The sequence below is a fragment of the Mixophyes fleayi genome, chromosome 7 (assembly GCF_038048845.1).
Source record: "Mixophyes fleayi isolate aMixFle1 chromosome 7, aMixFle1.hap1, whole genome shotgun sequence".
Taxonomy (NCBI): Eukaryota; Metazoa; Chordata; class Amphibia; order Anura; family Limnodynastidae; genus Mixophyes; species Mixophyes fleayi.
In genome coordinates this window covers 147,111,273-147,134,357 of record NC_134408.1, presented here as the reverse complement: position 1 = coordinate 147,134,357, position 23,085 = coordinate 147,111,273, and the positions used below count along the sequence as shown (strand labels likewise).

At 40.8% G+C, this 23,085-nt stretch overlaps 1 protein-coding gene across 14 annotated transcripts in view; it reads right to left on the bottom strand.

The window, feature by feature from the left end:
- The window catches only part of TNS1 (tensin 1), a 322,456-nt gene that overhangs the window by 13,020 nt on the left and 286,351 nt on the right, over positions 1-23,085 (bottom strand). For 8 of the 14 annotated variants that reach the window (XM_075181085.1, XM_075181083.1, XM_075181086.1 and 5 more), the window contains 7 exons: positions 18,595-18,627; positions 11,933-12,132; positions 11,093-11,168; positions 8,361-8,459; positions 6,798-6,824; positions 1,385-1,562; positions 192-1,078 (listed from right to left, as the gene is read on the bottom strand). In XM_075181085.1, the coding sequence (XP_075037186.1) occupies positions 192-1,078; positions 1,385-1,562; positions 6,798-6,824; positions 8,361-8,459; positions 11,093-11,168; positions 11,933-12,132; positions 18,595-18,627 (1,500 nt within the window). The remainder of the gene's footprint in view (positions 1-191; positions 1,079-1,384; positions 1,563-6,797; positions 6,825-8,360; positions 8,460-11,092; positions 11,169-11,932; positions 12,133-18,594; positions 18,628-23,085) is intronic. The other 6 variants (XM_075181084.1, XM_075181087.1, XM_075181088.1 and 3 more) reach the window with 6 other exon arrangements.

Sequence of the window (23,085 nt, the reverse complement as noted above, 5' to 3'; positions counted from 1 at the left end):
GCCATCTTGTGGTGATCTCCATACTCACATGGACAAGTAAAGGTACATTATTGAATAGATTAAAGAGATTTGCTGCAACTGGACAAGGAGACCCAATGGGGAAGCCCGGGGAGGAAGTCTAGATGGACAAAAGATTTATATACAAGACACAGATTATTTGTGGTTTATATAACGGGTTAGTGGAAGAGTACCTGGCATCGAGAACTTGGAGAAGTCTGGCAAGGTGTGTGTAAATGCCATTGTGCTGCCACTGGGGCTGGACATCCCACTGGACATCGGAGAAGAAGCCTTTCCGTTAAGTGTGGAATAATTAGGCAGGCTGTTGGACCTATCGCCAGATGACATCCTTCGTTTCTCAGGAAGCGACGGCTGCGGCACAGGACTACCCTGACGGTAGAGCGTAGAGTCTGGCGAGGAGGACGATGGGCTGCTCATTCCTTGGTAGTAGGCAGGAGATACCGGGAAACATGGGGTGGATGGACCCTGGTATCCCGATGCACTGCTCTGCCTCGACAGTGTTGGCCGTCGATCTTCCGGGTTGGAGAATCCATACATGGCATGCCGATCTAGGCTTGGGCTCCCAGGAGTCACAGGGGCACTCCCGGTCATCACAACCTGGTGACGGACAAGGCTTGGACTACCTTGCGTTACTGCTACACCGCTGTGCGCCGCCATAGGGTGCCTGTTCAAACTTGGGCTTCCGGAAGTATTTGACATAGTTGGAGTGACAATTCGTCGCCCAAAGCCTGGGCTGGGAGGTGTGTTTGTGCCCACTGTTCTGTGAAGGGGCTGGGGGCTGCTATGCACAACATGCCCAGCCATTGTACTCAGCGGAGGCCCACAGTATCCATCTGTCTGCGTGTTGGCGTTATTTGGGCTGTACGTGTACATGTCATAGGTACTGATGGGAATGACTGCATGTGGCACCATGTTAGGTGTGGGCGAACTATTCTGATAACTGCTTTGTGGCGAGGGTTGAGATAGACTGGCGGACCTAAAGCTGGAATCCACGGACGGCTGAGTGGTACTGGGCATACAAACACTGCTTTCTGCTGACGGACAGCTTCTCAGAGAGATTCTGCAAGGGAAAAAGTACAATAGTGAGTCATTGGTGCAGCCATCGCCTCGTCACAGTGGAGGCATCCATTTTGTCAGCTGTCAGACTGCATTCTAGTGAATATTCACGTCACTAGTGGGCAGAGTCTGTATTGTCACTAGTTCCTGATGAAATAACAGGTTGTAGGTGACGGGCTCATCATTTAATGGATAGGGGAGACTAGATGCCCCATTCTTTGCTGTGCACACTGTTTTTATATGCATATATATATATATGACACTGAAAAATAATTCAAATAGAACAGTGTATAATGAAGTCTCTCCTTACCCATCGGTGCTGTGTAGGGGGCTGCTCGCGGAAATGGGGCTCGGTGGGGTAAAAACATTGGGGTATCCTCCGTTCCTCAGAGTGTACATATTGTACGGCTGTGCTGTGGTGGGAGACGGGGGAGTGCCCACCCCGCATGTAGCTGTCCGGGCCACAGATTCAACATAACTCCTGGGTTCTAGAAAGAATCAGACAGAAATGTCAGCTGTGGATGATACCCTGACTATCAAGTAACAAACACATCATCTACAGAGCAGGCTACGGAAAAATGGCCGACTGCACGAGTCAGTGACACATCCTGTACACACATCGTCAGCATCATCATAATTATCCTCTTATTTATATATCTTGACATACTAGGGATCATGACAAGGGCATACAATGACATGACACAGAAGGTAAAGATGGCTCTGCCCAAACGTCAGCATAATGTAAGGGAAATTATTGCGCACATTAATAAACTGTCACAAGATGGAGGTAACGTAACGTGAGACCCTATTATTAATGGAATATAGCAGTGGTTCCCAACCGCTTCCATTCTGTGACACTTCTGCATAATTATCTGTCTCTACATTTTATTCCCAACCCACCTGGGTTAAAATAATACGATAAAGTGTAAGTATGAAATATATGGACGTCAGAAGTAATTATTTCATATTTATATTGCGTTCTGTATTATTGTTGGGCAGCACGGTGGCTCAGTGGTTAGCACTTCTGCCCTACAGCACTGGGGTCATGAGTTAAATTCTCTAACCATGGCCTTATCTGTGTGGAGTTTGTATGTTCTCCCCGTGTTTGCGTGAGTTTCCTCCAGGTGCTCCGGTTTCCTCCCACACGCCAAAAACATACTGGTAGGTTAATTGGCTGCTATCAAAATTGACCTTAGTCTGTGTCTGTGTGTATATTAGGGAATTTAGACTGTAAGCTCCAATGGGACAGGGACTAATGTGAATGAGATCTCTGTACAGCGCTGCGGAATCAGTGGCGCTATATAAATAGATGATGATGGTGATTGTTCTCATTGTGTGTATTTAACTTTTTTCTTTAGACTTTAAAACCTCTCATCTATCACACCTAAGTTCCTGTGGCATTGGTTGGGAATCCCTGGGGTACAAGATGTATGTTTGGGATCTTATTTGTGTGCCCACGTGCCAGTTTCTGTAACCCCCACCTAAAATCACACTGGTGGAAGGGTGCGCACCACGGTCACAGTGAATGATAAAAATCTGATTTGATTATTTTTTTTTTTATCTGATTGCTAAACAACCGAATCTTACTGTGTATTTACTAAACCTAATGGAAAAGTGGAGTTGTTGCCCATAGCAACCAATCAGATTCTAGCTATCATTTATCCAGTACATTGTACAACATGACAGCTAGAATCTGATTGGTTGCTCCAGGCACCACCTCCACTTTTCACATTTTAGAAGATTTAGTAAATCTACCTCATAATCTGGGATCCACTGACCTCTTCAAGATCAAAATCACAACATATCACGCAGAAGACAATGCAAATACTTAATGAGTAAATGTTATATATAATACATCAGTCATTCTAACTGCAGCCACAGTTCCTGTGTACATATCTGGCAGGAACCAGAACTGTAAGAAGTTATGTACAGGAACAGAATCCAGAAAATGAAGGGTCAAAATTAATCCAATTTTGGGGTGATTTCTATTTTCTAACTGCAACTAAATAAAAAATCAATTTGTACCAACACATATTCTCTTGACAGAATGATAAACTAACACTAAAGAACATTATTAGCGGGGGAAAAATAACATTCAAACCCATAACAATTGAAATGTTGCAGATGAATACATTCATCCTCTGAGCATAAACATCCATGATAATAATAATAATAGTCAGTATATAAAGCCCCCAATGGAAGTATTCGGATTGTCGGTGGGTACGATGACATTTCCCAAGGAATTAACAATAGGTTAATTGATTCCCACCTCTCTCGCTCAGTATTTTCTCACACCGCAAAGGACGTGAGGGAAACCCAGTGATTACTTCATGAATAGTTAATTCTCCTTTTATTCCCGAGTTAGCTCTATTCATGCTTCAATGGGTGTCTTTCTCCGTGTCCTACTTTCATCCCAGTCATGGATTGAACTCTACACCCTTCCCAGCGATGCCGGGACGGCAGCTCCCGGCGCTGCCACCTAGGTGGTAACCAAAACTTTACATAGTCATTGTATAGTGAGAACGGATGTGTCTGGTAATTGTATGAGGAGCCCTAGACATCTAAATCTGCAGAGGGAGAGGGGAGGACGTGTAAGACATGAATGTGCCCAGCCCAAAGTGCCAGGATCTTGGGAGTACAGCGGCTTTCTGTCTGACGAGGGGTTAAACGTTCTGATATAACCAAGGCTTTGTGATGTAGAGCATTCCCCCAATCAGCTGTCAGGATTCAACAACTACAAAAGCAATGTCATGTGTTGTACAAGGGTTGATGTGGTGAGGGTCTGGCTGCACAGGGGCGAATCTCCCCCCCGGGCCGGTCCCATAGTGGGCTACCTTGCGCTGGGTCACTGGGCTACCGGCATTTTGTTCCTTTAAAAGTTACCTAATAGGCTGCTTAGCCGAGTCTTGCCCCCTGGCCTAAATTTTTCCTGCGTGGAGGGTGGGCTCATCGCCGTCTGCTTCAGACTGAGGTCAATAATACAACTCGGATTTCAGTGTGTAAAAAAGTATCAGGTTCAAGTTTAGCATTTTACAAACACACATTTACAGCTTATCCCGGCTGAGTTTGTTATCTATTTCATTTTTTTTTTAGTATCATTTTGTAGTATTTATTGTGTGTGGGGTTTTTGTCTGTTGTTGTTGTTTTTTTTTTTTACACATTCACAGCTGCTTGGACAGTGTTCTGTTTTGAAAAAAATATTTGATGTTCTCATAAATGCATTCAAAAGAGTTTTCATTTAGTTATTTATATGTATAGGTTTGTTTTGTTTCTTGTGTCTTCGTTATGTTTCAATATAAAGTCATTCAGCGCCAGCAACACAGCGTTCTAGAACAATCACAGTGCAAGAAGCCATTTCAATGATTTTTTGAATGCATAGAATTTGGATTACTGGACTCATTAACGGCTGTCTGTCGTCTGTTCTCAGAGCCATAACTTAATATTTTAGCGCCTGTGATGAGAAACAAAAACGCAGACCCCTAGCCCTTAATTTTAACCAAATGAACCTCAAATATTCAGAAACTGCGGCCCCCTTCAGCAACGCCCCTATCCCACAGCCCTAGTTACGGTCCTGAGTTCTGTTCACCGAATAGCAAACACAGCTTAATCCGGTTTCAAAATAGTGATGTGTTGATGACTGAAAGGAAAGCACAGTCAGTACACATTGCGGCACCGAAGTGTTGCGTTGAGTCAATTCCAGACGGAGGCGCTGTGCAGAACAGCCCAATATTAACACAGACTGAATCCAAGTTCCCGTAGTGAGCAGATGTTTAATGTAGAGTTGGATTCTGGCAGAGTTTACAGATTAACCTCTGTTCTGTATCTCGGCTTCCTGAGCCCATATTACTACATAACAGAGACTTATAGGGAAGGTTCCTGCTGCACAAATCGCATATTCTTATAAGGAAACATTCTCTGCCTGTATCCAGAGACGCTGCAGACTTTTAGAAGGTATTTGTAGATCGTGACTTCACCGCATGATGTGTCCTATGGCTCTATACATCAGCGAGTCTACATGCTTCATGCAAAGTCACGTTTTACATACAATGCCCATATTTAGGAATGCACACACAACATTTACTAGAGGGGATGATTTGGGACAACCTGTTGATCTTACCTAGTTTTAAGCCCTCTTGATTAGCAATTATGTTACATCCGTTTCGTGTGTGTTTGTGTGTGGGGGGAACCAGACTGATCAACCTCTTTAAAATGTGGAATAGTAGCATCGAAGGGATGTATGAGGTAAGGAGAAGATAAGTGACTGAGTGGTTGGGTAGAAACTATTGTTCTGCTCGCTGATCAGGAAAACAAAAGCGCCCATCAGTGTAAAAATAACAAACCGATATTAAAATATACATTTATTGCAATCACTATGAACAATAATGGGGGGGAAATAAGAAATATCAGTAATCAATGCAGAAATAAGGGGAGAAAACGTAGGTAATCAGAATAGAGATCTGCACCTGCGGTAATAGGTGTGACACCAGGTAACTAGGTGTAATTAGGAGGTCATGGCAGTTATACAGGTAGGTAGGTAGGTAGTGCTATACTGTCATTATATAATCACTAAGAAAATTGGATACAGTATTTACTTTGCCGCGTATAATTAGATCATTAAATAATTAGCTAACACTTTGTCAAGCTGGTGTATTTTGATTAATTAGTGATAATTCTTATTTGTTTTGCTTTTCCTTATATTTATTACAGTCATTGTTGTTCAGATTGGTTGCATTTTAGAATCAATTTCTATTTTAACATTTAATATTGGTCCACTGGTTTATTACAGAGTGCTGTTTTTTTAATAGAGTTTTGGTAACCGCAAATTGGTATACACAGGATATTCTAAATAGCTATTCGTTCCTAAGTGTCAACTCTACTACGACACCTGAACTCTTTTGGGATAACTACGGCTGCACTGACACGCTGTATATAATATGGACCATTACGTAGCTATGGATCAGACTGTCAGCTTCTATGTACAGTGGATGGGGTGATATTTTCATACACTTATTAGTGCAGCAAGTACTGGGATAAAACTCTGACCCATGCCATCTCTGTTTTAAATATACGATTTAAAACCACGGTACCAATGAGTTTCATGAGAAGCATGCACCTGTTATATATGGTAATTTAACCTAAAAACATGCAAAACAAAACAAACAAATGGATATAGTTAATAGATAGCGGGGGAGATTCAATTAGCGGTAAAGTGTCGCATTAGTATCACACAGTGCTTTACTGCGTGAGGTTTTGGTAAAAATCCTTCGCTCTTTTTTTTGAGGTGCGAGGAAAAAAGAGTAAAGTTAATGTTACAGTAACTGACGGTAATTCGCGCATAACCATCGCAGAGAGGTTCCCACAGGACCTGCCACTAATTGAATCTTCCCCGTGTATTTATGTCGTATTATGTATCCAGCGTAAGACTCAGGAAGAGTAACCCACAGACAGACGGACAGGCTACACCCAGACAGACTGTTTCCCCCTCACCAGGAGCATAGAAATCGGGTATTCTCAATCCCACTCTGTACCTGCTGTTGTCTGAGGAAAAATGCTAAACATTGAGTTTTCTGTATGGGATAAGTGCCATGCACAAGCTACACCCAGAATAAGACTAATAATGAAGAAATGCAGTTACTGATGACCATGACAACACCTCGGGTTAATTCAGTAATAACCGGAACAGACCACCGCTTGCTCTGCACAGGCAGAATGCAGACACTTACCTTCATACTCAATAACCGTCTCCGTATCTGATGAGAGGACGAGATACAATACAGAGAAATATTTTAGAAAAGAAAGATAAGAATCTGATGGAAACCGATAGGATTATCATTATCATCAGACATGTTGGTAAATGCGGTCGGAAGACGACCACATTCAGACTGGGTGCAAGTCCACAGTTATACTGGAATCGGTCTGAGGCCGTCTACATGTGTGTGAATATATCTGACAGAGGGGGATGTCTGTACCTTCTTGTCATGGCAGTATATATATATATATATATATATATATATATATATATATATTATATATATATATATATATAATATATTAGAGTTGTATCCAACCTATTTGTGAACTGGAGGTTTCAGCAACAAGATATTAGTGTGTTCTCCAATATCCCCCTCCCCTATTTACTACAATAGAACTAGGCAGACGGGACGGTTGTCCATTTATTCACCTACAGACGTAATGTTGCAGTTCAGTGCCCAACAATTAACCTCTGAAATGTCCAAATAAGCGCGGAGCTGTCGGTGTATCCGACCTCCTCTCCGGTGTAAGGGAACAACAGTTAGGGCTGCAATGGGAAAATAGCTGCGTTCCCAGACCCCTATGTCACTACAAACCTCCCACGTCCACAGAGATGGATCCCAGTCAAACAAAGTTTGCAAATCTTATAATTAAAATGAATCTATTTCTTCTTTCTTAAATTCGTACTAATGAAAGAAGTAAATATAGTTCCCTCCAAGTTGTCAAATTATTGAAAATTGTGTTTGTATTATTTTGTGGGAAAGTTATAAGACCACTATCACGTGTATCACAACTCGGAACAGTTCATGAGCGTATATATATATATATATATATATATATATATATATATATATATATATATATATATATATATATATATATATATATATATATATATATATGCTTTCTGAGCCCTCCTGGAATCTGGTGACTGTACAGTACTGAGCGGAGCTGGAGAACGTGCTCTGTCTGTATATAATGAGCTGATGAAGGGACTCAGGGGCTCGGTGTGTACGGTGAGAGCAATGTTCACATGAGAGCGTTCGGTTCCTGTGAGATTCTCCAGGGTCCCTGCTGTACAGATGTTTGTCTTCACTTCAGTAAAAGCATTAAACAGCTGATCTCTTAGATTCCAGGACAAAGGATCAGACTTTCCATGGCGGGAAGCCAGGACCCATCATAGGAGAATAGATGTCGGAGTGACAACAGTTACAGAGTGCGGCTGGATTGGATACAGCCTGTGATCGCAAACAGGGATTCTGTTTTATTCTTTGTTACTTTTTACTATCATGTTCCACTTTTGCCTGTAATTCTTTAGTAAATACCCCAAAATATAGGTTCATCACCAAAATTGAACAATCAAGAAGCTATTTTCTATATATTATAGTACTTTGCCTTACACCCACTTTCCCTTTTGGATTTGGTTTGTTTCATTTTAGACCTTTAAATGTGTGTGCGTATAACAGCTGATGGAGGTTTTATATAACATGGTTAGAGGTCCCCTTTATGTGTAACATGGCAGTGCCCAGGCTCACCTCCAGTCTGCTGAAGCAGGATGTCCGCCGGACTGTGCGGCTTTAGCCCCAGAGCGGACAGAGGCGTCTTCGCTAGTCCTGGGGGAGATCGGACAACTGCTGGGAAAGATACAGGAGGCGATCAGACAGCGGTCATATCAATCAATCGGCTTAGTACAGAGTATCGATGCTATCAGAGCAGAATATCAATGCTACCAGGGCAGAGTATCAATGCTACCAGGGCAGAGTACTGATGTTTCCAGGGCAGAGTATCGATACTATCAGGGTAGAGTACTGGAGATCAGTCAATGTAATGCTACCTTTCACTAACCCAAGCACTCCTGTGATTGGCTGCTTTACAAACATTACATCTATGCTGGACCTGGTGAGATGTGCACTGAGCTATGATACCAATATATAAACTAATGTTAATAATATCTATAACTGGTACGTTCTGATATCATCACTTCAGTGTTATTAGGAAAACGTATATTATTATGGATATTAGAAAACCATTTCTAATTTATGTTACCTATATGAAAGGGCTTCTAATATCCTTATAATTTACAGTAAAGGACACATTATAGTATCTGTTTACAGTGTATTAAGGATAAAATGCAGTGTAAACACAGATATTGTAGTATTAGTTATATATTACAGTGTATTAAATCATATAGTGTATGAGTTCTACAATGCAGTGTATATATATATATATATATATATATATATATATATATATATCCAGTGTAGAAGAGCTAAAATGTGGTATACATATATAATGTGTGAGTACTAAAATGCAGTGAATATATGCAGTGTGAGTTAGAGTGCAGTGTGTGTGTATATGTGGGTCTAGGTCTGCCGCAGTGATAGATAAACCAGCGTATATAGGCCGTGCAATAGCTAGAATGCAGTGTGTACATGCAGTGTGAGAGTTAGAATGCAGTGTGTACATGCAGTGTGAGAGTTAGAATGCAGTATGTACATGCAGTGTGAGAGTTAGAATGCAGTGTGTACATGCAGTGTGAGAGTTAGAATGCAGTATGTACATGCAGTGTGAGAGTTAGAATGCAGTATGTACATGCAGTGTGAGAGTTAGAATGCAGTGTGTACATGCAGTGTGAGAGTTAGAATGCAGTGTGTATGCAGTGTGTACATGCAGTGTGTATATAAAGTACGAGTGATTAATTTGAGTGCATTATACGCTGTTTTCCATAACTCTGTTGCCCTTAATAGGCCGATTGTGAAGCACAGAATGATGAGATATGATGATGGATGTTAAATAGAAAAACAACTAATTCCAGACATTCTGCTCCGTTTCCTGACACAATAACACAATTATTCGGCCTCAGGAATGTTCCAGTCCCCACACGGACAGAGCTCAGAATATCAGCAGCCTCTTCCCACCCTCTACGTGACAATGGGGGTCCTCTTCATGTACTAAGACCCAAACACCAGATGCACCATCTACATTATGTGTAAGTCACTGGTACATATGTATGGATTTACACACTGTCACATTAAAGGGCCATTCTGTTTTGGGGAGCCCTTTGTGATCTCTAAACCCTGCGACAAGGAGGGATCCAACTCTCTGCCAGCTGGCTCCACCCCTTCATATCCAGCAGACTCCGCCCCCTACGTCAGATCCTCCTGTGTGGACTGAGCAAAAAGCGGAGGTGACAGAGGAGGAACCTCAACAAAGTACAAGTTTGGGGAAAGGGGGGAAACAAACAATCAATTTATGGAATCATAAAAACCTGTTTAAAGGCTTCACCTTTAGGAATAGCTGCCAATATTATAAAATATTATCCAGGGACGCTGGATTAGCAGGTTGTGCAGAACAATCCCCATCGTAGCGTGTACTAAATGTGGTGACATTGTCATTTTGTTGGCATTGTAAATGTTCCAAAATATTGTGACAATTGATTGCTTCTAGTACACATAAAATGAGTTGCACTGGGCAGTCCGCTAGATCTGAAAAATCAGGATATTTCACAGGACATATATTTTTATACCTGGGACCGTCCCTGGGAATCGGGAACTGGGGGCAACTATGCGTTAAATAACTTCTGTTATTTGCCGTGTACAAAAGGTCTTTACATTATACAAAGTTCAATCCCGAGTACAGAGACCAGAAACATGTTGAAATAAAGTTGGTATTTCACAAGAAGTGTAGAGGGCCGGCTACCTCGGTGCTCATGACATGTCGGACTGATGCAATTGTTGGGATGTCTTCAACTACAATCCAGAACATATTCTTGGCGTCCAGAATGCAATAGAGACACATTGGAATCCGCTCAGAGATCAGGAGGAAATTAAAACTAGATGAGGGAATTGGATTATGAAGAAAGCCTCGCTGAACGGGGTGTGTTTAGTTTATGAAAAGAGACACCTCAGACAGATTACAAGTACTGTATACAGATATACTCACTGAGAACATGTGAGGATTGTGTTCTACGCACTGGGCCAAAACATTAGGGATGAATTGTTTCCACTTTAGGACAAAATTTTCTACTTTGGATTTTGTTTGGATTAAGCAGAGTGGATGGAGACTGCGAGTCTTGGACATTTTCCAGTCTCCAGATGATGTGTTGGCATCAACTGCATAATAATATGGTGCAAAGGGCAATTGTGCTGTAACCCCGGGCAACCAGATCCTGGCTGGGATCAGCCTGTAGTCAGGCTGTTGGGAGTCACATGACTGTTGCTAGGGCACTCGTTCTACGTTATAGGGGGAGGGTGATGGGTCTTGTTACCTGTGGCCGTTGGGCTGATCGCTGGAGCCTGTATCTCCATCTCTTCGAAGGCCTCCTTGTAGCTGTGCAGATGAGGCTGTAAATACCAATATACCAATGACCAAGTAACGGTGGCAGCTGTGTAATATCTACACATCTTGTACAAACATATAACGGGTATTACCAAAGCTATTTATTGTGCGATCACCACCTTAAACATGACCTGTGTAATGTAGCTCCTTGTAATGGTAATACAATAGAATAAGGATACTTATAATTCCCACTGCTGCTACGTAAAGGGGGCTTCCACCTGCAGAAAACGTGACTGGTCTTGTACATGTCCTATTGCAACATTTACTAAATACAATGCTTTAACAGGCCTCATCCTGTGTTTTCCAGCAAGGTCTTCGTATCATAAAGACAAAGCTGTTTATGTTTGGTGCTTTTGGATAGGACCCAGTTCACCTCTGCTGTGCATTAGTACATGGCTGTAGCCAAAGAGCAGCTCTGTGTCGTATCCAAGGGCATTGGAAATTAACAATTCTTCCTTGGTGATATAAAAGGATTGTGGGGGGAAAACAGAAAAATGCTGTTGCTGTAAAATAATGCACATATAGGTTTAGCATATTAGTAGTATTAAGGTTTAATGATCTATTTGTTGTTAACGAAACCAAATTCTGATATTCTCTCGGAGCTGAGTAACAGCATTTCAGTTTCAGTTGGCGGTCAGTTCCTGCAGACTATTTAGGATCTACCAATAAGTGAACAGTTGAGTAAACACTCAATAAGAGGCATGATGTGAATGTCCGGTACTACGTGTCGCAGTGCGTTACGTATGCGTCGGGGGTCTGCGGCTGTTACCTCCTTTGGTCTCCCTCCTGGATTGGCTGCGATTGTGTTGAAGACTTCTGGGGAGACGCATCGGACAGGTGAGCGCACTTTGTTGGGGCTGACCATGGAGCTGGGGTCGCCGGCGTTGTCTTCATACTGCCCTTCACTGGTTGTCCTCCTCCGTGTTAACGATCCAATCTCATCTGGGGTCTTGTCACGTGTCTGCACCCCTGGAAAAAGCAACACACAGAGATTGGGGGGTCTCTTCAACATATCATTACTTTCTTGGTTTTCTAGATTAATAATCATCATTCCCTCCGCGTCACACACAATATAATCTACATTCTGTGCTGACATTTACAATCCACTTTCATGCAGGCACAGGAGATTTACAGTGAACATATATAATATTTATTTTTGGTAATTAAAAGCGTCCTAAGGTTGTTTAATCAGAGATGGATAAAACTATTGATCAGAGAATTGTACCAGTAAAAGCGATGAAGGAAACAAACATGTGAATGTTTTATAGTTTTAGAGACGGCGTCGCACCACTCCCACAAACACCTCACTCTCCAAGGAGCCCACTCCGGGGAGTGGCTGCATTCCTAGCTAATAAACTGAAACACGCTCACAATGGGATCAGTGTTATTGTTTCCGCAAACTCATTCAAACAAAGCAAAAAGTTGAAAGGTGAAAAGTTAGTTGGGTAAATTGTTTCCTAGTTATCTCCAAGCAAAACACAATAAGTTCTATAAACATCAATCTTTAATCATTTGGCTGCTTTTTTTTTTGCATTTTTAGCAACATTCGTCCGTCCGTCCCGCCCTCGCTCTCTTAATTGTCAACTATATATAAAATATAATATCCCGTATTACACTGTACTGTAGTTCAGGGCTTGACAGGACATGTTATCAGGATATGCCTGTCTGAGGAGATGCTATAATGACTGGTACTGTCAGACCGACCCACGTTAAAACATGTCAGACCTCCAGCCTTGCGGAAATAATACGCATATAAAGATGGGAGGTAGGTAGACATTTATGGGAAAGATATGTGACAAAACTATTGGTTTAATGCCACAACAATGTCTAGTATAAGCATCGTACTTGGCCATTTCAAGGTGTATACAGACCGGGCCCTAGAACACTTACTGTATTCATTCTTAAAAATGTGATACATGTTCCCAGCAGCACAGAGTATATCAGCTCAGCCAATTCCTGTGTAGTAATGCTAGGGCAATATCATCATTTATTTATATAGCGCCACTAATTCCGCAGCGCTGTACAGAGAACTCACTCACATCAGTCCCTGCTCCATTGGAGCTTACAGTCTAAATTTCCTAACACACACACACACACACACACACACACAGACAGACATAGTGAGAGACTAGGGTCAATTTGATAGCAGCCAATTAAAGCGGAGCACCAGGAGGAAACCCACGCAAACACGGGGAGAACATACAAACTCCACACAGATAAGGCCATAGTCGGGAATTGAACTCTTGACCCCAGTGCTGTGAGGCAGAAGTGCTAACCACTGAGCCACCGTGCTGCCCATGTAGCCAATCCCAGCACAAAGAACAAAGATTTCAGCATTCTGAAAATACAAATCTGCGCCCTTGTGTTTGACTAAATATATATATATATATATATATATATAGATGTAAATCATACATAACGGCTGGTAGTTTTTCAGCTGTACATGGATTGCAACATGTTCGACCATCAGTATTTTATTTAATCATTTCATCATTGGTGCCTTTCAGTCCTATGTAGACAGAACATACATACACAAAGCTACACTGCAAATGATGACAACAGGATAAGATTATGCATGACCCCGCTTCGAGGGACTGAATGATACGCCTATGGGACATACAATTCACGCGGATACTGTACGCTCAGGTCATAATGTGGCATTTGAAAGGCCGCAGGAATGAATGGAGGAGAATGTCATCCAGCCGTTCTGGAGGAGTCTCTTAATACCATAGATTGTCTGAGCGAGGGGGCCCAGCTTCTGGAGGAGAGGGGAGGTGTTGGCAGGGAAATGTGAACAAGAGATCTACAAGATAAGGGACAGCGGAAGAGAGAGACTGGATAAGGCAGGAAAATTACAGAAATCAGAGCGGAGATCGTGGAACTTCTAAGTTTTTAATCAGAGTTTGAACTATTTGTGAATTATATTTAGATAATACCCATGGCAGTGAGGAACTGTAATGTGTCTCCTACTGCGGCTGGTTATTATTATTCTAGTAGCTGCGGAAGAAATCAATCACTGTATATAAACCAAGGGTTTTTTTACTAGCAATTCAGTAGGGAGAGACCCAGTGGAGGAACGCAGGGTGGGAACCAATGTTACAAAGCCAAGGTTATGTTGTTATAAGATTGTACAGGAACATTGCCCTATAACTGCCCTACACGCAGGGTATTTGGGAGATTATATGGCACAGTGCACTATAATACCTCTCCACCTGAAATACAGGACCCTCAAATCAGGACTGACCCGACTTACTGCGTACAGTAATGATAGATAATTAGAACTTGCATTTAACATTAAACTGGATTGTTACAACTATGTTTAAACTGTACAAAAAAACGGATCAGAAAGACAGAACTCTTATCGGTGAGGGTACCACCATTTCCGAGCTCCGGTGTACCAGCATTATTCGTGGGAAATGTGGGGGCTTCAATTGTAAAAACATAACAGTACTAACGTTCCATGTAACCGGTCAGGGAAGGCGAGAGAGATACAGGATATTTATATATTATAAACTACAGAAGGAAGCCTCATCCTGCCGCCCCAACAATCTCAGGGAAGTGAAAAAGAGGAGGCATTAAGCATCTTTTATTATCTACAACAAGTCCCAACCAGCAAACGCCGGTCTGTCTGAACACGATACGCAGCTATGTAGCCTGCAAATTCTTCACACACACACACACTAATTTTCTAAGCATCAAAATAAGGACCATTGTTTCCCAGCCAAGGGTGAAATGGAAACTTGTAGTTAATGCGAAGCTTCCACTGACTGTAACGTGGCCGACCGGGAGGGACAGAGCCGTGTATGTCAGCTCTGCAGCCGATTCAGCTCAACAGCAGCCTGATGCATTTATTTGCAGTGAAATAAGATTAAGGGTTATCTTCATTTAAAGGAACGTTGTACTATATAAAAAGAAAACAAAACAATAATGATTTACTAACACGGGGGTACTCCCATGCATGGAGGATACTTTGTAGAAACTTTATTTCTGGTAAAGGGTAGGACTCATCCTCATCAGAATGAACGCTCGCCAACTGAAAGCAGCGCCACCAGCGGTGCAGGTTGTGAGAGGTACTGCAGCCCTAAACAGCAGCACCAGAATAATTGGAACTTCATATATTCAGAAGTGGCAAATAACATGTTAAATTATTGCTGTTTAGAGTTACTGTGAAGCGTTACATGTTTACAAGGTCAGAACCCCCCTCGGTGTGTCCCATGCAGCTGCATTCTGTACATATATTACAAAGGCTGCTTCTACCTATCTGAAATAAAGATTTATAGCAGAACATGGTTTATTGATGACATATGGTGTCAGTATGGGCTTCTTGACACAAAGCCAAAGCTATAGGTTTTTTTGACTTTTAGATAAAATCTTAATATAGGGACAAAAATGTAAAAAAAAAAGTTGGGTTCTCAATTAATTTTATATCCCTAAACTATAGCACTCAGCATAAACTGGTAAAAAGCTGAACTCAGTTATACATACTGTACTGCCTCCTATGTTCCTATAATATCCCTCCCTCTTTATAAAGTGAAGTATGGGAGGGAGACTCTGTAAGAAAATAGCGAATTGCACAAACAGAATAATTATTAGTTGCCTACGCTGGGTTCTGCCTTTAGAAGGTATTCTGTGGAATGAACCAATATTCATTATAATACAGCCAATCAATTCACTAGAAACCAATGACATCACTGCCTCATTGTCAGGCTGTGCTCTCACGAATATAGGTTTAGCCCACAAGACGTCTGTGTTTTCGGGGATGGGACAACTTCATACTTGCCCACTTTTTGGACACTCCGTCTGGGAGTTCCAAGGGACAAGTGTGGTGGGTGTGACAACAAAATTTGCGTCATGATGACGCAATTCACATCACATGACATCAAGACTCCGCCCACTACAGGACGAAATGACTCGGGATCTGGGACCTACTCAGCTTGAAGATCTCCCTGAAATTTGAGAGAATCCCGGGAATTCCAGGAGAGTAGACAAGTACAGACAACTTTCAAACCCTCAAATAAAGTTTTTTAGAGTTAAAACAGTCAATTCTTAATTTATGTCTTCATTACTTTCCCTAAAAATTCCTGTTTTAAACACTAGAATGTCCGCTGAGTCTGTCTCCTCCTGTCATGGTCACGCAGCAAAGGATTTTACTTTTAAAATTTAAGCAACTAGAAATATATTTCTGTAACCCATGATTAACATGATACATACAGAAACTAGAAGAAGAGCGTTCACTCCTTTTGGTATTTCTCACATTTTAATTTCTTACACCATGGAACCAAAACGGAGAATTTTTACCACTTATCAACACAAAATATTCTGTAACGTCCAATGAAAACCTCTATAAAACAAACACAATGACTGATTACTAACGTAGTCATCCCATTGTTTGAATACATTATAGTCTCCTTTAGCTGCAATTACAGCTGTGACTCTAACCGGGTCTCTACCAGCTTTGCTCATCTGAATGCTGCAATATTCTCTCCTTCTTTGCAATGTTGAGGTTGGATGGGGAACGTTGGTGAACAGCAATTCTCAAATCATTCCACAGAGATTGAGGTCGGGCTTTGACTGAGCCCCTTGATGGTGTTGATGTGTTAGTATTTAAGACCCTCCAATGTGGCTTTCGCTGAATGCTTTGGGTCATTACCAAATCTTCTCCCAAGTTATAGGTGTCTTGCAGACTGCAGCGTATTTGTCTGTATCTGGTTTTTCATTTTAACTGTTCGGTCCCTGAGGTAGAGATGATATATATCCCACCTCCATGCTTCAAGGTAGAGATTGTGTTGTTATTTGATGCACCTAACATGGCACCTGCTGCTGAAAAGCTCAATCTTGGCCTCATCAGACATTAGAATCTTCCGTTACTTGGTATCATCATCATCACCATTTATTTATCTAGCGCCACTGATTCCGCAGCGCTGTACAGAGAACTCACTCACATCAGTCCCTGCCCCATTGGAGCTTACAGTCTAAATTCCCTAACATACATACACACAGACAGAGACTAGGGTCAATTTCGATAGCAGCCAATTTAACCTACTAATATGTTTTTGCAGTGTGGGAGGAAACCGGAGCACCCGGAGGAATCCCACGCATACACGGGAGGAACATACAAACTCCACACAAGGCCATGGTCTCCCACATACTTTATCTAGTTAACGTTTTATATGAGTTGTCTTCAGTAATGAGTTTCCTTTTTCCGCCCTCGAGTTAGAGCTATTTTCTCATGAGCAGTTTATTCCACCTCTACTATGAAAGACTCTTTCCGTAGCTCGGATGCTCAGTGTTGGAGGACCGCTTGTTCTAGACAAATTCACATTTGGGCCATATACTCCCCATTTCTTTATGATGGCCTTAACAGTGCACTGGAGAATATTAAAAGCCTTTGTCCTTCCCTGGGTTGGTGCTTTTCAATAACCTTTTCTTGGCTATACTTGGCATATTCTTTGATCTTCATGATGAAGCTCTTTCTTGGAGATGCACTAACCAACAGTGGGACCTCTAACAGACAGGTGCATTTATTTTTAAATCAACTGAAACCTGAAACTCCCATCAATGAATTATGTGGCCTCTAATGCATCAGGTATTTTTAAGTGTATTTCAGCAAAAGGGGTAGTTACTTATACTATAAATTATTATCTGTTTTTATTTTATAAAGTATTTTGAGTATGATCAGTAGTAAAAGTTTAGCCTGAGAAATGTAAAATTAGTCGCACTTTCCAATACACGATACATCCATTTCCTCATCCTCCTGTCATACAAATACTCACAAGTCTGTTTGTGACACATTGTATCAGGTGGAATGGATTACCTCACCTTTTCTTGGATAAAAGGACAAATTAACGTTGCTCACTTGAAACTGCCATATTACTTAATTCCATCCCACTTCCCATAGTCAATAATAAACTGCTCTACTACTAAGTATTTATATTGCGGAGTACGTGTAGTAACTGCTTTTACTCTTTTACACACATGGAATAAAAACTTGTTTTTGGCACATTAGTTCAAACTTCAATGCAGTGAATCCCAACACAGATGCTGTAAACAGACCCACACAACAGCAACGGCACGAGAGCCAAGCACCACACCCCGTGCGATCTGGCAGCTTGGAAACACACGGGTTAGAAGCCACAACCAACACCCCATGCACTCCGACCAAAGCAGAGAGAACACTCCTGATCGCCCAACATGTTGGATTAGTTACAGTCTGTGTTGTTATACTGATACAAGGCACAACAGTCTTCGGGTCTGACGTAGCAGCCAATCCATACGGTAACGACCCTGTAAACACTTCTTATACAAACACAGACCATAATACGCGCCAGAGAGCGCAACACACCATGCAGAACGGATGAGAGGCAGCGGACAAACCAGAGAAGGTGAAGGAACGCTGGCGGTGAAGTGGGGGGGTTTGGGGGGTGTTCATACTTTTGTGGATATTCCGTAGTTTGCTGTTGTACTCTGGCAGATGGATGGAGGGATCATGGAGGAAGTGAAAGAGGAAATGAAAGACAGAAAACAAATACAACACGGACACATGAAAAAAAGAAAAACGGGAAAAAAAAATGAGTTATTAACTGGGTAAAGATATGAATGTAAGTGTAGATGGCCTATAGGGAAAACATAAATCATTGTAGGTATATACAGTAAATAGTTGATACAAATAAACAATTAGTAACATTTTCATCCTACAAATAATGGTTATAAAATTCAGTACATTGGACACATTTATCAGTTTATATCCTTGTAATAAACATCTCTCATTTGTGACATCTCAGAGGTTTGTGGTTACAGAGATCTGAAGCTTTAGAAACCTCCCAGATTCCTGCATTATAGTCTGGTAACATTTATACAACAGTAACTGAGCTGTGCTCTGGATTGTTGGGAATATGCAGAATTAATCCTAACGACACCTTCACACACTTTCAATAATCTAATTGGTGATTGTATGAATCCTCTCGTGTTATTGGAAATTTATAGGATGATATCTAAAAGTGTATTAGATTACCAGGCACACACACAGGTAGTGACTGTACTGAAGAATTACATGTTTCATTAAACATAACCTTGTTTTTTACCTGTTGTATCCTACTAAGATTACCTGCAGGAAAAGCTGATAGTTCATTTGATGTATAACAGGAATTTGGTAAGTGAAAGTGGCTGTGTGTGGGTTGGGGGGGCAGAGTTTGTTGAATTTGGGACAGCAGACCCACATATCTAACAAGTCTTCCCTTCTCCTTACAATAATATGTTCTTTTTGTCAACCCCCCTGTAAGCAACACTGAAGTTGGCATCTACAATTTCCGTAATGCCCACGGGTGATATGAATTTGTCAGTGTGAGCAGGAATCTGTTCTAGTACAACAAGGTATTTGTCTAAGTATGTGCAGCAAGTGGGATGCCCATATAAAGACACTACATCTCTCCGACAGACGGACAGATACAAGCGGTTACAATTGTTATAAAAGTTAGGTGAGGTTAATACCCACGTATCCTACCCTAACTAACCACATATGTTGTAAATCTGTTTGTTTGTTTTTTTTTAGAAAATCCATTCACAAGCTTTACCCACATCATGCCAGAATATACATAAATGTCTTGCACCTGGGAATTCAGCCTAGAATCTACTGAACTTGCTACGTAAACTCCATTGTGCGGGGATTGCACTGAACAGCAGATTCTCAATGCAGCCCATCAGAATGGAGTTCTCATGTCATTAAGTTTTTAATTCTTTCATTTGTAGATTGCAACACTTAGACCACATCCCAACTGTGCTGCTATTTCATACAGAAACAAAACGGATGCAGAGTCAACATTTGTAGATCGCTGTTTCAACCTTATTTGATCTCCTCAGTGTGATCTATGGATGCTGCTGACGATAAAGCTTCTAGGTCCCTTATGGGGAAGCACCTAAACGACTTGTATTGGGCAAAATATTGTATGAAAATATTGTCTACTGAAAATACAGCACAATTTAAACTAAGGAATTTATAAACACCTGATTGGAGAAACAGTTCCCATAAGACCATCCAGGACTTGGATGTTACAAACAAGAACAACGATGGCTTTTGTGCAATGTTGGACCCTCCTAAAACTTCATATTTGACCTTCATTAAGTGCGTAACTTCTGCCTGTACTGGGTCCTGCCCTGGTGATAAAGTATGCACTAAAACGCTGTCTTATCCACACATGTCTTGAATATTCTTATAACTAATATAAACAAGGTCACGTTTCAGTTGTTTTTAGGCTCCTTCAACTAAGGTCTCCGAAACGGCTGCTTCTTGTTGTGATGAATTTATTTATAATGTTACATTTACTTGGTGGCAATAATGTCATTAAAATATGATATAAGCCTAATATAACAGACTAATGGTTATAAAAGACATTATTTGCTGGTCAATATAAAAGTATCATTTGTACAATGATGATCATTTCTGCTACACAGAAATAGTTACTTGTTAATAATAACTGATGCAAATAAGAAACTGGACAAATCATGGAACTTAAACATTGTTACATGAAATATGACTTCTTTCCTAATGTTATCTTTTTAGTAACATGTTGAAGTTTAGTGACAATTGCTGTACGTTATATTTATTGTACTGTAACCAATGCCGCAGTATCGTATTTCAGGGTCTCAGATCGGGAGGGTATATATATATCCGCTCCGCTTCCTAGCACATAAACTGCGCAGCAACAGCTAAATACAGAAGGAATAATTCTACCCCCGCTGCTGAGTAGATAGATTCCATACAAGTCGTCAGGGCCCGTTATATTCTTGTCTCTCTCTGTACTATTCAGCAGGAGTTCTTAGGTGTTATCATGTACAGGGTCTGCCTGTCACCTACATACACAGATCAACCAGTATCACTGAGAATGCAGCCTATCAGTTCACCAGCAACTACCGAGGTCATTGCTTCATAGAGAAATATAAAGTTGCTATCTCCACAAAATTGTACCTCCATTGTTTGTGGATGCAAAGAGCATTTTTACTGTCTAATGAAACAATCATACTGTATTGTCATTATATGAGATCATTTTTTACATTGTTATGCTCATCTTCAGTCTGATTTTTTCTATATGAATGCAGTACCTCTTTCTGGCCTACAGGTGTCGCTGTTGCATTTGTAGTCTATAGAAATAATAGTTAATGATTAGATCTCTTCATGGACAGTAGTAAAAAGCATGATACCTACAATGGTGTCATTAGAACTTAAAGAGGGGGAGAGATGATAGCACCTAGTAACACACATGTATAGTTTCCTTGCAACTGAAACATCCAGATATGAACTATGAAGGTGTTAATCGGGCAGTATTACCCCTGCACTCTTACAGACAGCTTAAGCTCCGCCCATATCTGTAGGGCAGTGTTCTGATTGGATCTATTGCAGGTCAAGAAGCTTAGACTATGGAATCACTGGCCCCGCCTCTGTATATTACTCAACCAATCTACACTGTGTTGTTCTACACATCAAGCCTGCCAAGCTATCACTCACTCTCTGCCTATTCAGAAGCCCCCTCCCTCACATGGCAAACTGCTGCAGAGGAGTGAGAGAGAGCATGGACATAATTAGTATAAACACTACAGTTACTATATGTATATTATATAGCTAAGTAACAATCTGCCTTTGATATATTTATATTATTGTCAAATAGTGGCTTTAAGTTTTCTTTAACTGTTGCCTTATGGAATTCCCTTTTAAGATCTAGATACGGGGATTTCCACTGTACTTACTGAAAGACTCTAATCCTTTTTTGGATATGAGACCATTCAGACCTCCTAGTACAGATTTTTCTTAATAAATCTTTATTCAGCTGAGTATTTGCGACAAGCACATAGTCAGTCAAAGCAGATAACCTCAGAGGAGGTGATAAATACAGATCCCTCTTGTTGTATTTCTATCTTCTATTTTCCTCCTGATATTTTTTAAATACTCATCATACGATTTATAATAGTTTTCTTTCTTAGTCCTACCTCTGTATACTAATAACTTATTTGAACATTAGATAAGATTCAGTAACATTTACAAACGATGCAAAACTTTCAGCAACTTATTACATAAAAGGTAATAATATTTGCATTAATATATGTATGCTGCATTGTGGGAGGCATTTAATGATGATTCAAATATGATTGAAATAGACTGAAGAGAGAGATATGTTAAGATAATAAGAACAATACAATGTTTGTTCCTGGGTGTGTGTAACCTACAAGCATGTAGAGGTGTTCGTGTGAGACGACCAGAAGCTTTCGCATCACGTACATGTATGACGACAGGGAACAGGTCTAGGAAGAGGCTGGGTGCAATGTGAGTTTGGCCAACACACTGTCTGTGGTCAGTGGATTCCAAACATGATCTGCAATGACCACGTTCTGTATACCGACCATGCAAATATTTAGCCTGGGTATTCAGTAACCATAACAATGTTTAAATGACAAATGATGGCAGTTACCACACACTGACTAACGTGGAGGGTGGTGTGAGGACACGTGTCATCATCTAACAGCCTCTTCGGGACAAGCTGTACTTCCTTTTACAGGCATATCAGCATAAATATAATAATTTTTTCAATTTAGAGATTACATGGTACAAGCATTTAACCATGGTACAGCCTCTAACTTTATACAATTAGTGTAACCCTATAAATAAATTGATATGTTTATTCTACGCCTCGTAATGTTTACAGGGATAACGTGTTTTTTTATTGTAGATTATTTACAGATTATGCTAATTAATTGGGGTCATAATGAATAAAATAATAATAGTAGGTATGTACGTTTTTTTAAATTCCATTTTTTACTTCTATCTTCAATACTGAACGCTCTGCAGGAGCGATCTATTCTATATGTTTTTTTTTAGAAGAATCAGCGACGTAACAGGTTCCTAATAACCGATTGGCTGCATTCTCATACTGACCA